Source organism: Amblyraja radiata, chromosome 2, assembly GCF_010909765.2.
Source record: "Amblyraja radiata isolate CabotCenter1 chromosome 2, sAmbRad1.1.pri, whole genome shotgun sequence".
Taxonomy (NCBI): domain Eukaryota; kingdom Metazoa; phylum Chordata; class Chondrichthyes; order Rajiformes; family Rajidae; genus Amblyraja; species Amblyraja radiata.
Window position 1 is genome coordinate 44,809,851 of NC_045957.1, and position 14,237 is coordinate 44,824,087.

The 14,237-nt window shown below is 42.0% G+C and overlaps 1 protein-coding gene across 3 annotated transcripts in view; it reads left to right on the forward strand.

Annotated features, from left to right (window-relative positions):
- Window positions 1-2,110: 2,110 nt before the first annotated feature.
- thsd7a (thrombospondin type 1 domain containing 7A) overlaps window positions 2,111-14,237 on the forward strand; it is a 371,495-nt gene continuing 359,368 nt past the window's right edge. For all 3 annotated transcript variants that reach the window (XM_033045698.1, XM_033045715.1, XM_033045709.1), the window contains exon 1: window positions 2,111-2,825. In XM_033045698.1, the coding sequence (XP_032901589.1) occupies window positions 2,666-2,825 (160 nt within the window). In that variant the 5' untranslated portion in view covers window positions 2,111-2,665. The remainder of the gene's footprint in view (window positions 2,826-14,237) is intronic.

The window sequence follows — 14,237 nt, forward strand, 5'->3', positions numbered from 1 at the left end:
CAAAGAGTAGGAGTAAACGGGTCCTTTTCACAATGGCAGGCAGTGACTAGTGGGGTACCGCAAGGCTCAGTGCTTGGACCCCAGCTATTTACAATATATATTAATGATTTGGACGAGGGAATTGAATGCAACATCTCCAAGTTTGCGGATGACACGAAGCTGGGGGGGGGCAGTGATAGCTGTGAAGAGGATGCTAGGAGGCTGCAAGGTGACTTGGATAGGTTGGGTGAGTGGGCAAATACATGGCAGATGCAGTATAATGTGGATAAATGTGAGGTTATCCACTTTGGTGGCAAAAACAGGAAAGTAGACTTATCTGAATGGTGGCCGATTAGGAAAAGGGGAGATGCAACGAGACCTGGGTGTCATGGTACACCAGTCATTAAAAGTAGGCATGCAGGTGCAGCAGGCAGTGAAGAAAGCGAATGGTATGCTAGCATTCATAGCAAAAGGATTTGAGTATAGGAGCAGGGAGGTTCAACTGCAGTTGTACAGGGTCTTGGTGAGACCACACCTGGAGTATTGCGTACAGTTTTGGTCTCCTAATCTGAGGAAAGACATTCTTGCCATAGAGTAGGTTCACCAGACTGATTTCTGGGATGTCAGGACTTTCATATGACGAAAGACTGGACAGACTCGGCTTGTACTCACTAGAATTTAGAAGATTGAGGGGGGATCTTATAGAAACTTACAAAATTCTTAAGGGGTTGGACAGGCTAGACGCAGGAAGATTGTTCCCGATGTTGGGGAAGTCCAGAACAAGGGGTCACAGTTTAAGGATAAGGGGGAAATCTTTTAGGTGAATCTCTGGAATTCTCTGCCGCAGAAGGTAGTTGAGGCCAGTTCATTGGCTATATTTAAGAGGGAGTTAGATGTGGCCCTTGTGGCTAAAGGGATCAGGGGGGTATGGAGAGAAGGCAGGCACAGGATACTGAGTTGGATGATCAGCCATGATCATATTGAATGGCGGTGCAGGCTCGAAGGGCCGAATGGCCTACTCCTGCACCTATTTTCTATGTTTCTGTGTTTCTATACAACTATGCTTGTCACATTTGTTTGTGTTTGATGCAAATCCCTCTAAACCTTTTTTATTGATGTACTTATCCGAATGTTTCTTAAATGTTGTTATTGTATTCACCTCAACCACTTTCTCAGCCAGCTGGATCATAGATCCACCATCTTCTATTAAAAGGTTGTTCCTCAGGTTCCTATTAAATCATTCCCCTGTCACCATATCCATTTACTTTTATCACACTTTTTTTTGTATAAGTGTATCAGAATAACTTTAAAAGGATTCCTCCAAGCAATTTCAATTCATTTACATAACCAATTTTGAGGGGAAAGTCCAGTATACACTTAACCAGACCAACACTACCATAATCTCTTTAAGAACTAAAATAGGTCAATTGCAGTTACAATGAAATATAAACAATTACAATAATTGTATGAATCAGCTGCATGGTTTAAGTACAGACGTAATTGGGAACGTAATTCACGTCGTCCTAAAAGTATTTTTGAAACCGATTCTGATGAAAATATGTTTGGAGCGCATAGTCCAGTTCAGGTTCCAGCTTTGGACGGCTGCCAAACTACTGGCGCTTTAGCTTTGTTTATCATTTTCTAACCGGAGTCCATAAAATCAGCGACAGGATAAATCCTTACTAGTCGTCTCCATCTGATGATAATCTTTTGATCGTTGCTTGTTTTCTGACAATCGGGAAAGAGTAATCTTATTTAAACTTATTTAAAACAAAATCTGAGGCAATCTAAGGACACACCGGCAGAGTTTCTAACGCCGTAAGTCCTTTCCGAGGTGAAAAGTGGTGGAGAAACAAAAGGGAATTTGTAGCACTCTCGTTGCTAATTTGCAGCAGTGTCAGAAAATTAAAAAAGGCAATGTGGGGGAATTATTTAGTCGATTATTTTTTCCCCCTAATACAATTATACATGAAGGATCTGGGGATTACAAAAAAAGAAACAAAATGACAGGCCTCCCCGGGGAGGGGACAGAAATCCTCTTCCCCACCCCCTCCCTCCCTCCCTCTCTCTCTCTCTCTCTCTCTCACACACGCTCTCAACTACCCACCTCCGTACATCGCATTGCTTTGACTTTCGTGTTGCTGTGAGATGCAGGTGCAGACACGCATCTGTTCGCTTGCCCTTGCACATGGTTGTATGTATATATATATATGCAAATATATATATATATATTTGAGTGCAGACAGCACTCTGCTGCAGCATAGCTAGGCAGTGACATTACTGCGTTTGTTTTTTTCTCTCCGTGCAGTTGGTGTGAATGACTTGCTGCCGCCTACAAGACCCGAGTGACCCACTGTATCAACCGGAGCCCCTGGTGGACAGCTGCTTCCCTTAGCTGATTGAAACCTGCCGTTAGTCACTGACTTGGAAGGAAAGGAAACGGTTGCAGCTCAGGTTATTATTGTTTTCTGACGAGTGAGGACCTTGTTTTTCATTTCCCATATTCGGGCAAGCGAATATTCCGGAGAAAGACTGTCTGTCAACAGATCGTGGCGGATTCTCGACAAGAGAAATAAGATAAGAGGAGGAAAAGCGAAAAAAGAGTCATCAATAACAGGGCAAGGGTTATAATATCCTTTGTCTCCCGAACTGGAGCCATCCTGAGCAGGCTGGTGATTCTGGAACTATGAGGCTGAGAAAGAAAAGCAACGATTCAATCAGATGTCCAAGTAACTGTGCCGCTTTCGCACAGTGCATTGCTGTGATGTTAACCCTGGTCTTTGGGGTCTGCAATGTTAAGGCAGAAGCAGAAGAGGAGTTTCAGTCCGTCTATGTTTGGAAACCAGGTAGGACAGACAATAAGGTTCTCGTTCCTTTCTGAATAAGTAGATCACACAATAATGTTTCAAATATTGGGGTTCCAGCAACCCATTGCCTTTTGCATACTTGTTTTGAAGTATTTCGGAATATTGTCGTGGGTTGGCGAAGTGAGTCGCATTTAGCATTATTTGTGGTCCATTGTACCCAGTTGAATGCTGCGCCTGACATTCCAATCAGGAGGGAGGGATGTTTTGGGAACCACCAATTTTCTCCTAGGGAAGCCGCTATTCCATTTTGCGATCACCCTGCAGGAAGTCTATTCGTGTAGCGGGGAGGCTCCCTCCCGCAGACTAACCAAGTAGCAGCATAAACATACACACGGAGCAGTCATGATGATTTATTCTCATCGCACCAGTCAGTGTCCCCACTTGACCGGTGGTGCCATATGTGTCTGTGTTGTCAAACAATTAGAAAAACGAGGGGCTAAGTATTTGGTTTAAGAGGGAGGTGTTAACCAGCATGTTAGCCCGTAATTACATCCCGGGTAGAAATTAATTTCTAAGCAACATTGTCGTTAAACAGCTTTAACCTTCGTGTAATCTGCGTTGAATTGAATATTGCTCAAATGATGATAGTGCATGAGAAGGTACTTGGTTTCCGATCTCACTCTTGCTGCTTTGTAGACAAAGAGATTTACAGGGACTCTCCCGATCTTCTGTTAAAACTTCGGCAGAAATGCTGGTCAAATGGCGTACATCGCGAGGGAACTTCCATGGAATTATTACCTTGCGTGAATAAAATAGTACTCGAATTTGCAGATCCAAAATATGTTGGTGTGGAGAGAGACCCGTTCTCAATGATTAATACGCGAAGCAGATTTAGTGACATAACTTGGGTGTGCCAAGAACACCTGCATTATAGAGATACGTTTAAATCCTAAAACTGTGGCACTTTTAAGGGTGAACTCATTAATTCCACGGTGCTAGTTGATGGGGAAGGCAGTTTGAAAATTGTTCTATTTGCAGCGTTACCTCTGGCCCAGGCTCTCTGTACAACTCCCCGGTGGGAGAGAAAGATCAATGACTTTTGTTGCGTTAATAACGTGAACTTGAAGTGGGTTTCGTTTGCCACTTTTACAAATTCTGCTTTAATATATACTAACATTAACTGTTCAGGTTTGCGCTTTAATGACAGTAAACGCACTCTGATCAATTTGCATTCATTCTGATAACCTGGGTTTTTTAAAGAGGCTACATCTTGCGAAGAGTCCAATAAAATGTTGATGCTACTTCTATCTGTTGCTATCATCAGCCCACAATAGAAATCCCACACACCATGTGCTGAACAAAGAGTTTCTCAAAAATGGAATAATCACCCACTTGATCTAAACTCGTGTTTTTGAACTGGGTGGGTGGCCTCGGGGTTGGTTACAGGATAAGTGTGGAAGAACTTTCACAATCATTATAACATAGATATTAAAAACAAGGATGAATGCTGCCAATGAAGCTCAATTCATTGCACTTTAAAAGATTGTTTTTTTTTTTTTTTTTTAATCAGAAAATTACACATTTCTAAAAACCATCCTAATCCCATTGTTCTCTGTGTCAAAGGTGGATACAAATTTCTTTTTTGCACAGGATCTGGTCTGGGATTGTCAGCAGATGACAAGTCAGGAATATAAAGATATTAAGTTCCGTGTGACCAGGAGATCAACATTTTTATTTTGTGAGCAGGACAGAATTTTCATTGGCATCTAATTCTGAAAGTTGTAAACTTTGGATATATGAAAATGTTACCCCCACAATGAACATCCCACTAAACACTAAACAAAAGGGAGGTACACAAAAAAGCTGGAGAAACTCAGCGGGTGCAGCAGCATCTATGGAGCGAAGGAAATAGGCAACGTTTCGGGCCGAAACCCTTCTTCAGACTGATAGGGGGTGGCGGGGAGAAGGAAGGAAAAAGGAGGAGGAGGAGCCCGAGGGCTGGGGGATGGGAGGAGACAGCCCGAGGGCTAAGGAAGGGGAGGAGACAGCAAAGGAACTCTTTCTTCAGGGAACGGGGGTTCCCCTCCTCCACCGTAGATGAGGCTTTAATTTACAGCAATTAAACACTAAATTCCTTCCATTTGGCCTATAAATTAATGCAAATTAGATTTAAAAATCATGTTTTATTGTGAATTATTTGTGAATATTATTTGGACACTTAGGCTATTTAAAAATGTTAATCATTTATTAAGAAATGGATAGATGTTTAGATCTAGTAATTGAAGTTTGGAATTAGGTAACTAACTAATTATATGCTTTAATTTCAGGTCATCCAAGTAAGATTATTTTATATTTGTTTCAGAATGCTTCAATCTATGATAACTGAAAATTTCATTCAGTTCTCTTAATTTTTAAGAAAGTTATGGGCTTTTGACTGTCCACGATCACAGCTTTTTTGTTATGTCCATAGAAAATCAATAGGGAACAAGATGCTAATTTCCGAGTATGAAAATAGCCATAACTTTTTAAATACTTGAGATATGAAAGTGAATTAGGTGTCAAATTAAACTTATTTTTATGCTTTATCTGATGGGATAAATTGCAGACTTGATTTTTTAAATCTCAACATTTTGTAACATTGCTACTTATATTCCGCTTGGGGAGTCTGCAGCCTGCGGGCTTGAACATTGAATTCTCCCAATTTTGTTAGCCCTTGCTGTCTCCTCCCCTTCCTTAGCCCTCGGGCTGTCTCCTCCCAGCCCTCGGGCTCCTCCTCCTCCTTTTTCCTTCCTTCTCCCCGCCATCCCCTATCAGTCTGAAGAAGGGTTTCGGCCCGAAACGTTGCCTATTTCCTTCGCTCCATAGATGCTGCTGCACCCGCTGAGTTTCTCCAGATTTTTTGTGTACCTTCGATTATCCAGCATCTGCAGTTCCTTCTTGAACACTAAACAGAAGGGATATATGTATTTCAGCAGCATCCATCTTTTCAGAAAAAGTCCAGTGATGTGGATGAATTAAAAAGAATAGCAGCATCAAAGTTGGGAAAATGAAGTAAGTAGTGGAGGATTACAAAAACTATTGTAAAATAAATTCTGTGTGACTGGGGGATCCAAAGTTTATTGTTGGAACAGACGAATAAACATGCACTAAAACTCTGAAGTTGCCATAAAGCCACGAATAAAAGTTTTTTAAGAACCTGGAAATGAACATCAGCACAGTGAGCATCTTTGGAAAAACAGAGATTGTCTTCTGAGGCCTTAAGAGTGTTTCATAAAGTCCAAACAAGATTTGATTTTCTTTTCTCCCCCCGAAATGCTACTTGAGCTATCAAGTATAATTTTTATGCAGTTGTATAGGGCTCTGGTGAGACCACATCTGGAATATTGTGTACAGTTTTGGTCTCCTAATTTGAGGAAGGACATCCTTGTGATTGAGGCAGTGGCTTAACAACTGGAAGGACATCCTTGTGATTGAGGCAGAAGGTTCACAAGATTGATCCCTGGGATGGCAGGACTGTCATATGAGGAAATATTGAAAATACTAGGCTTGTATTCACTGGAGTTTAGAAGGATGAGGGGGATCTTATAGAAACATATAAAAAGGACTGGACAAGCTAGATGCAGGAAAAATGTTCCCAATATTGGGCGAGTCCAGAACCAGGGGCCACAGTCTTAGAACAAAGGGGAAGCCATTTAAGACTGAGGTGAGAAAAAACTTTTTCACCCAGAGAGTTGTGAATTTGTGGAATTCCCTGCCACAGAGGGCAGTGGAGGTCAAGTCACTGGATGGATTTAAGAGAGAGTTAGATAGAGCTTTAGGGGCTAGTGGAATCAAGGGATATGGGGAGAAGGCAGGCACGGGTTATTGATTGGGGACGATCAGCCATGATCACAATAAATGGCAGTGCTGGCTCGAGGGGCCGAATAGCCTCCTCCTGCACTTATTTTCTATGTTTCTATATGTTTCTATATTTCTTAAGCATGGAGATGTAGTGACAGCTTGACCTTTGTTTACTATATATTGTTTTGATATTAAGTGATTATTCTCAATATGATAAATGTTGTTAAATAATAAACAGGCACCAGGAACTACATTAACAGGAAGCCATTTTGTACAAGGTCATATCTGTAAACAAATAAGAACCGCGTGTTATTCAATAAGATCATGACTGATCCAAGGTAGACAAAATTGCTGGAGAAACTCAGCGGATGAGGCAGCATCTATGGAGCGAAGGAACTAGCGACGTTTCGGGTCGAGACCCTTCTTCAGACTGATGTGGGGGTAGGTGGGGCGGGAAGAAGAAAGAAAGAGGCGGAGACAGTGGGCTGTGGGAGAGCTGGGAAGGGGAGGGCAAAGAAGGAGAAAGCAGGGACTACCTAAAATTGGAGGTCAATGTTCATACAGACTGATCCAATGTTATTCTCAACACCAACATTCTCTCTCTTTACATTCATGGCCCAACTCCTGGTTTAAATATATATTGTATTTGCTTTGAATATATTCAATATGCCTGATTCCACATCTCCCTTGGGTAGAGAATTCCAGGGATTAATTATCTTCCATGTCAAATGGACATCCCCGTATTCTGAAGATATATCTCTTGGTTCTCAGTACTTCAACCTGAGAAAAATCCTCTCAGCATTACATCTGCGAATTCTCCTCAAAATATTACTTTTTAATATGATCACCTCACATTCTAATCTCCACTGTGTATGGTTGGTTGCCTAGTCTTTCCTTATACATCAACTCTCATCCTAAGAATCAATCCAGTGTATTTTCCTTGCAATGCCTGCAGGTAACGTATGGTCTCACAAGCGTTTTATAAAGTTACATCAAATCTTCCAGTTTTGTACTTAATACTGCTTGCAATAAGGAGCAACATTCAAATAGTTTTCCTAATTACTTGCTGTGCTTGCAGTACAATTATTCTGTTTTTTGTGTACGAGAACTAAATCTCTTCGTATATGGCAGCACAAGTAGATAAGCTGATAAAGAAGGCATATGGTATGTTAGCTTCTTGCTAATGAGGCATTGATTATATGAGTCAGGAAGTCATGATGCAGCTCTTTAGGACTTTGGCTAGGCCGCATTTGGAGTATTGCGTGCAGTTCCGGTTGCCCCATTACAAGAATGATGTGGAGGATTTGGAGAGGGTGCAGAGGAGGTTTACCAGAATGGTGCCTGAATTAGAGGGTTTTGGCTACAGGGAGAGGTCGGACAGATGGATTGTTTTCTCTGAAATGTCAGAGGTTGAGGGAAGACTTGATGGAAGTATATAAAATTATGAGAGGTATAGATATGATAGACAGTCAGAGCCTTTTCTCCCAGGGTGGAAATGTCCAACATTAGAGAGCATAGCCGTAAGGTGAGAGGAGGCAAGTTTAATGGAAATGTGCGGGACAACTTTTTTGCACAGAGAGTATTGGGGGCCATGAACACATGTTCAGGGGTGATGGTAGAGGCAGATATGATAGTGAGGTTTAACAGGCCTTTAGAAAGGCACATTGAAGTGCAGGAAATAGTGATATGTGCCATGTTCAGGCAGATTAGATCATTTAACTTGGTGTCAGGTTCAGCACAAATATTGTGGGTCGAGGGGCCAGATCCTGTGCTGTACAGTTCTATATTTTAAAAAACGCTGTGTTTAAGTAATACTATGTTTTATTTTCATTCTTCTTTTCCAAAGTGGATAACCTCATGATTCAATAGACAATAGGTGCAGGAGTAGGCCATTCGGCCCTTCGAGCCAGCACTGCCATTCAATGTGATCATGGCTGATCATCCCCAATCAGTACCCCGTTCCTGTCTTTTCCCCATATACCCTGACTCCACTATTTTTAAGAGCCCTATCCAGCTCCAGAGAACCTGCCTCCAACGTCCTCTGAGGCAGAGAATTCCACACACTCACAACTCTCTGTGAGAAAAAGTGTTTCCTCGTCTCCGTTCTAAATGGCTTACCCTGTATTCTTAAACTGTGGCCCCTGGTTCAAGACTCCCCCAGCATCGGGAACATGTTTCCTACCTCCAGCATGTCCAAACCCTTAACAATCTTATATGTTTCAATAAGATCCCCTCTCATCCTTCTAAACTCCAGAGTGTACAAGCCCAGCTGCTTCATTCTCTCAGCATATGACAGTCCCGCCATCCCGAGAATCAACCTTGTAAACCTACGCTGCACTCGCTCAATAGCAAGAATGTCCTTCCTCAACTTAGGGACCAAAACTGCACACAATACTCCAGGTGTGGTCTCACTAGGGCTCTGTACAACTGCAGAAGGACCTCTTTGCTCCTATACTTGACTCCTCTTGTTATAAAGGCCACCATGCCATTCGCTTTCTTCACTGCCTGCTGTACCTGCATGCTTACTTTCATAGTGTTCAAGAAGGAACTGCAGATGCTGGAAAATCGAAGGTACACAAAAATGCTGGAGAAACTCAGCGGGTGCAGCAGCATCTATGGAGCGAAGGAAATGGAGCTATGGAGCGGCCCGAAACGTCACCTATTTCCTTCGCTCCATAGATGCTGCTGCACCCGCTGAGTTTCTCCAGCATTTTTGTGTACCTACTGCTTACTTTCATAGACTGATGAACAAGGACCCCCAGATCCCGTTGTACTTCCCCTTTTCCCAACGACAACATTTAGATAGTGATCTGCCTTCCTGTTTTTGCTACGAAAGTGGATAATCTCACATTTATCCGCATTAAACTTTATCTGCCATGCATCTGCCCACTCCCCCAACCTGTCCAAGTCACCCTGCATTCTCATAGCATCCTCCGCTCAGTTCACACTGACACCCAGCTTTGTGTCATCTGCAAATTTGCTAATGTTACTTTGAATCCCTTCATCCAAATCATTGATGTATATTGTAAATAGCTGCGGTCCCAGCACCGAGCCTTGCGGTACCCCACTAGTCACTGCCTGATATTCTGAAAATAACCCGTTAATCCCCACTCTCTGTTTCCTGTCTGCCAACCAATTTTCTATCCATGTCAGCACTCCACCCCCATTACCATGTGCCTTAATTTTGCCCACTAATCTCCTATGTGGGACCTTATCAAATGGTTTCTCTAAGTCCAGGTACACTACATCCACTAGCTCTCCCTTATCCATTTTCCTAGTTACATCTTCAAAAAATTCCAGAAGATTAGTCAAGCATGATTTCCCCTTCATAAATCCATCCTGACTCAGACCGATCCTGTTGCTGCTGTCCAAATGTGCGGCTATTTCATCTTTTATAATTGCCTCCAACATCTACCCCACCACCGATGTCAGGCTAACTGGTCTATCATTCCCTGTTTTCTCTCGCCCGTCTTTCTTAAAAAGTGGGATAACATTAGCTACCCTCCAATCCACAGGAACTGATCCTGAGTCTATAGAACATTAGAAAATTATCACCAATGCATCCACGATTTCTAGAGCCGCTTCCTTAAATACCCTGGGATGCAGACCATCAGGCCCTGGGGATTTATCAGCCTTCAGTCCATCAGTCTACCCAACACCGTTTCCTGCGTAATGTGGATTTCCTTCAGTTCCTCCGTCACTCCAGATCCTCTGGCCACTACTATATCAGGAAGATTATTTGTGTCCTCCTTTGTGAATGCGGATCCAAAGTACCTGTTCAACTCATCTGCCATTTCCTTGTTCCCCATAATAAATTCACTTTTTTCGGTCTTCAAGGGTCCAACTTTGGTCTTAACTAATATTTTTCTCTACACATTCTCTTTAAAAATAAGGAGTAAGCCATTTAGAACGGAGACGAGCAAACACTTTATCTCACAGAGAGTGGTGAGTCTGTGGAATTATCTGCCTCAGAGGGCGGTGGCGGCAGGTTCTCTGAATGCTTTCAAGAGAGAGCTAGATAGGGCTCTTAAAATAGTGGAGTCAGGGGTTATGGGGAGAAGGCAAGAACGGGGTACTGATTGGGGATGATCAAGCATGATCACATTGAATGGCAGGTGGAGTATGATGTAGGAATCCAAGGAAGAAAGATTGCTGGCTCAAGGGGCCAAATGGGCTACTCCTGCAACTATTCTCTATTGTCTATTGTCTATCCTGCTTTATATTCTTGGCTAGCTTACCTTCGTACCTCATCTTTTCTCCCCGTATTGTCTTTTTAGTTATCTTCTGTTGCTCTTTAAACATTACCCAATCCTCTTGCTTCCCGCTCATCTTTGCTACGTTGTACTTCTTCTCTTTTATTTTTATACTGTCCCTGACGTCCCTTGTTAGCCACGGTCGCCCCTTACTCCCCTTGGAATCTTTCTTCCTTGGATTCCTACATCATACTCCACCTGCCCGCATTGTGTTTGCTCCTATTCATAGCCTTTTACAGGCTTTTTGTGTCCTCTTTACAGCTTCTTAATCTACCTATCTTTGTGACATCAGTACATTTGGCCACAGTATACTCAGTCCCTTCATTCAAATTCATAACAGTGATTGAAGTAATCGAGGCCCTATCACTGATCTTTCTGGTAGTCCTCCAGTTATTGATTGCTAGTCTGAAAATGATTCTCTGGTAATATAACTACTTAGCAAGAACCTGAACCCACTTCAATTTGCCTCCTACCACAATAGATCAATAGGGGATATGATCACACACACCCTCCACTCTGCACTGCATCTCTAGGACAACAAGACAAATACCTCAGGTTGTTGTTCATCAACTATTGCTTGTCGTTTAACACCAACATCCCCTCCTAACTTGTTACCAGGTTTATGGAATTAGTTTTGTGGCTTATTTGCTTAGGTGGCTATTAACAGTGTAAATCATAAATGTGAGGTGCTACAATAAATGTGAGGTGCTACAATAAATGTGAGGTGCTACACCTTGGCAGGACAAATCAAAATAGGACGTACATGGTAAATGGTAGGGAATTGAAGAATACAGTTGAACAGAGGGATCTGGGAATAACCGTGCATAGTTCCTTGAAGGTGGAATCTCATATAGATAGGGTGGTAAAGAAAGCTTTTGGTATGCTAGCCTTTATAAATCAGAGCATTGAGTATAGAAGCTGGGATGTAATGTTAAAATTGTACAAGGCATTGGTGAGACCAAATCTGGAGTATGGTGTACAATTTTGGTCGCCCAATTATAGGAAGGATGTCAACAAAATAGAGAGAGTACAGAGGAGATTTACTAGAATGTTGCCTGAGTTTCAACAACTAAGTTACAGAGAAAGGTTGAATAAGTTAGGTCTTTATTCTCTGGAGTGCAGAAGGTTAAGGAGGGACTTGATAGAGGTCTTTAAAATGATGAGAGGGATAGATAGAGTTGATGTGGACCAGCTTTTCCCTTTGAGAATAGGGAAGATTCAAACAAGAGGACATGACTTCAGAATTAAGGGACAGAAGTTTAGGGGTAACATGAGGGGGAACTTCTTTACTCAGAGAGTGGTAGCGGTGTGGAATGAGCTTCCAGTGGAAGTGGTGGAGGCAGGTTCGTTGGTATCATTTAAAAATAAATTGGATAGGCATATGGATGAGAAGGGAATGGAGGGTTATGGTATGAGTGCAGGCAGATGGGACTAAGGGTAAAAAGTTGTTCGGCACGGACTTGTAGGGCCGAGATGGCCTGTTTCCGTGCTGTAATTGTTATATGGTTATATCAAGAGACATTTTCTCACTCTGTTGGTCTGCAGTGAATGTGAATTTTATTGTGCGTTTGCATCTGTTCTGTTGTCTTTTATAAGCTTGAATTGGGACCTTGTAATTTATTCCTGTCTCTTTCTCATCCTCATGTTACATCCCTGGGGAATCACATTTGGAAACAAGGAACTGCAGATGCTGGAATCTTGAATAAAATATAAAGTGCTGGAAATGATTCAGTGGGTCAGGCAGCATCTTTGGAGAGAATCCATTACCTCCACAAACACTGCCTCTCCCGTTGTGCCACTGCAGCAATTTGTGAATCACATATGGAGATATGCCGATTTCAGAAATAAGCCAGACCGAGATGTTTCTCCATGATTTCTTTCAACACTTGATGATAGACCACTTGCTTTAATACCAATTGCAATTTCTCAGGTTAAACTCTGCAAAAAAAAAAGCAGCTGTTGCAAATGGCTCTCATTATAAACCAAATGTGCATGCCATTGATTAGACATCTTTCACCTCTGCCCTGCACTTTTGACAGCATTGCCTTCTTGTGCCTAAGCCGTACATACTGGAAACACTGTACTATGCCCTATGGTCTCTAATTGTTCTTTCCAGAAATCCTGCCATGCTTGGAACTAGGTTGGCTAAGTTTTTATTTTTTCTACTTATTTTCCTCAATACATTCTTTGGCTGTTTTCATACAATGTCTGTGTCTAAGCCGTACATACTGGAAACAGTATCCTGTTATCCTGTGTTAAGATCTCAGGTGGAGTTTGTGGAGTTGAGTTAACAGCTGGGAATGACAAGCTGGTTAACTCTCAGATTAAGGTTTTACCAAATCAAAGTTATGGAATACCCTTTTCTTTCTTCTGATTTGATCCTTTCTTTTTGTTGACATTTCCTCTTTGTTACTCACTTTTGAATGGTTTGTAGATGTAGAACGGATTGTATTATGCAAGTGACTTGGTAGTATAAATATGGGATCTCCGCTGAAATAAACACAGAAGCTGGAAATGGAAGTTACTGTCTTTTAGAATACAAACCCAAACTTAAAGCAACATTTTTTTTGTTGTTGCTTTGTTGTTGTCATCTAAAATAAAGGATTAATCAATTAAGGCTACATAATTAATACCAAACAACTGATCTCAGCAGCAGAGATCCTACCATTTAGTTTAGTTTGGTTTATTGTCACCTATACCAAGGTACAGTGAAAAGCCTTTTGTTGCATGCTAACCAGTCAGCGGAAATACTATATACATGATTACAAACGAACCATCCACAGTGTACAGATACATGGTAAATAAAACAACGTTTAGTGCAAAATAAAGTCCAGTAAAGTCAAATTAAAGATAGTCCGAGGGTAGATAATAACTCTAGTCTAGTTGATAGGATGCTTCAGTTGTCTGATAACAGCTGGGAAGAAACTGTCCCAAAATCTGGAGGTATGCATTTTCACACTTCTGTACCTCTTGCCCAATGGGAGAGAGGAGAAGAGGGAGTGACCGGGGTGAGACTCATCCTTGAATATGCTGGTGGCCTTGCCAAGGCAGCATGAAGTATAATTGAAGTCAATAGAAGGGTGGTTGGTTTTCTGTGAAGGTCTGGGCAGTGTCCACAATTCTCTGCAATTCCTTGCGGTCTTGGATGAAGCTGTTCCCAAACCAAGCCAGGTGATGCATCTCGGTAAAATGCTTTTTACGGCGCATCTGTATAAGTTAGTAAGAGTTGTTGGGGACATGCTTCCTACTTCCTATTTCCTACACCCTACACTTCCTGAGCTTTCTTAGGAAATAGAGGCATTGATGTGGCATGCCATAGGAAAAGGGGAGATGCAACGAGACCTGGGTGTCATGGTAC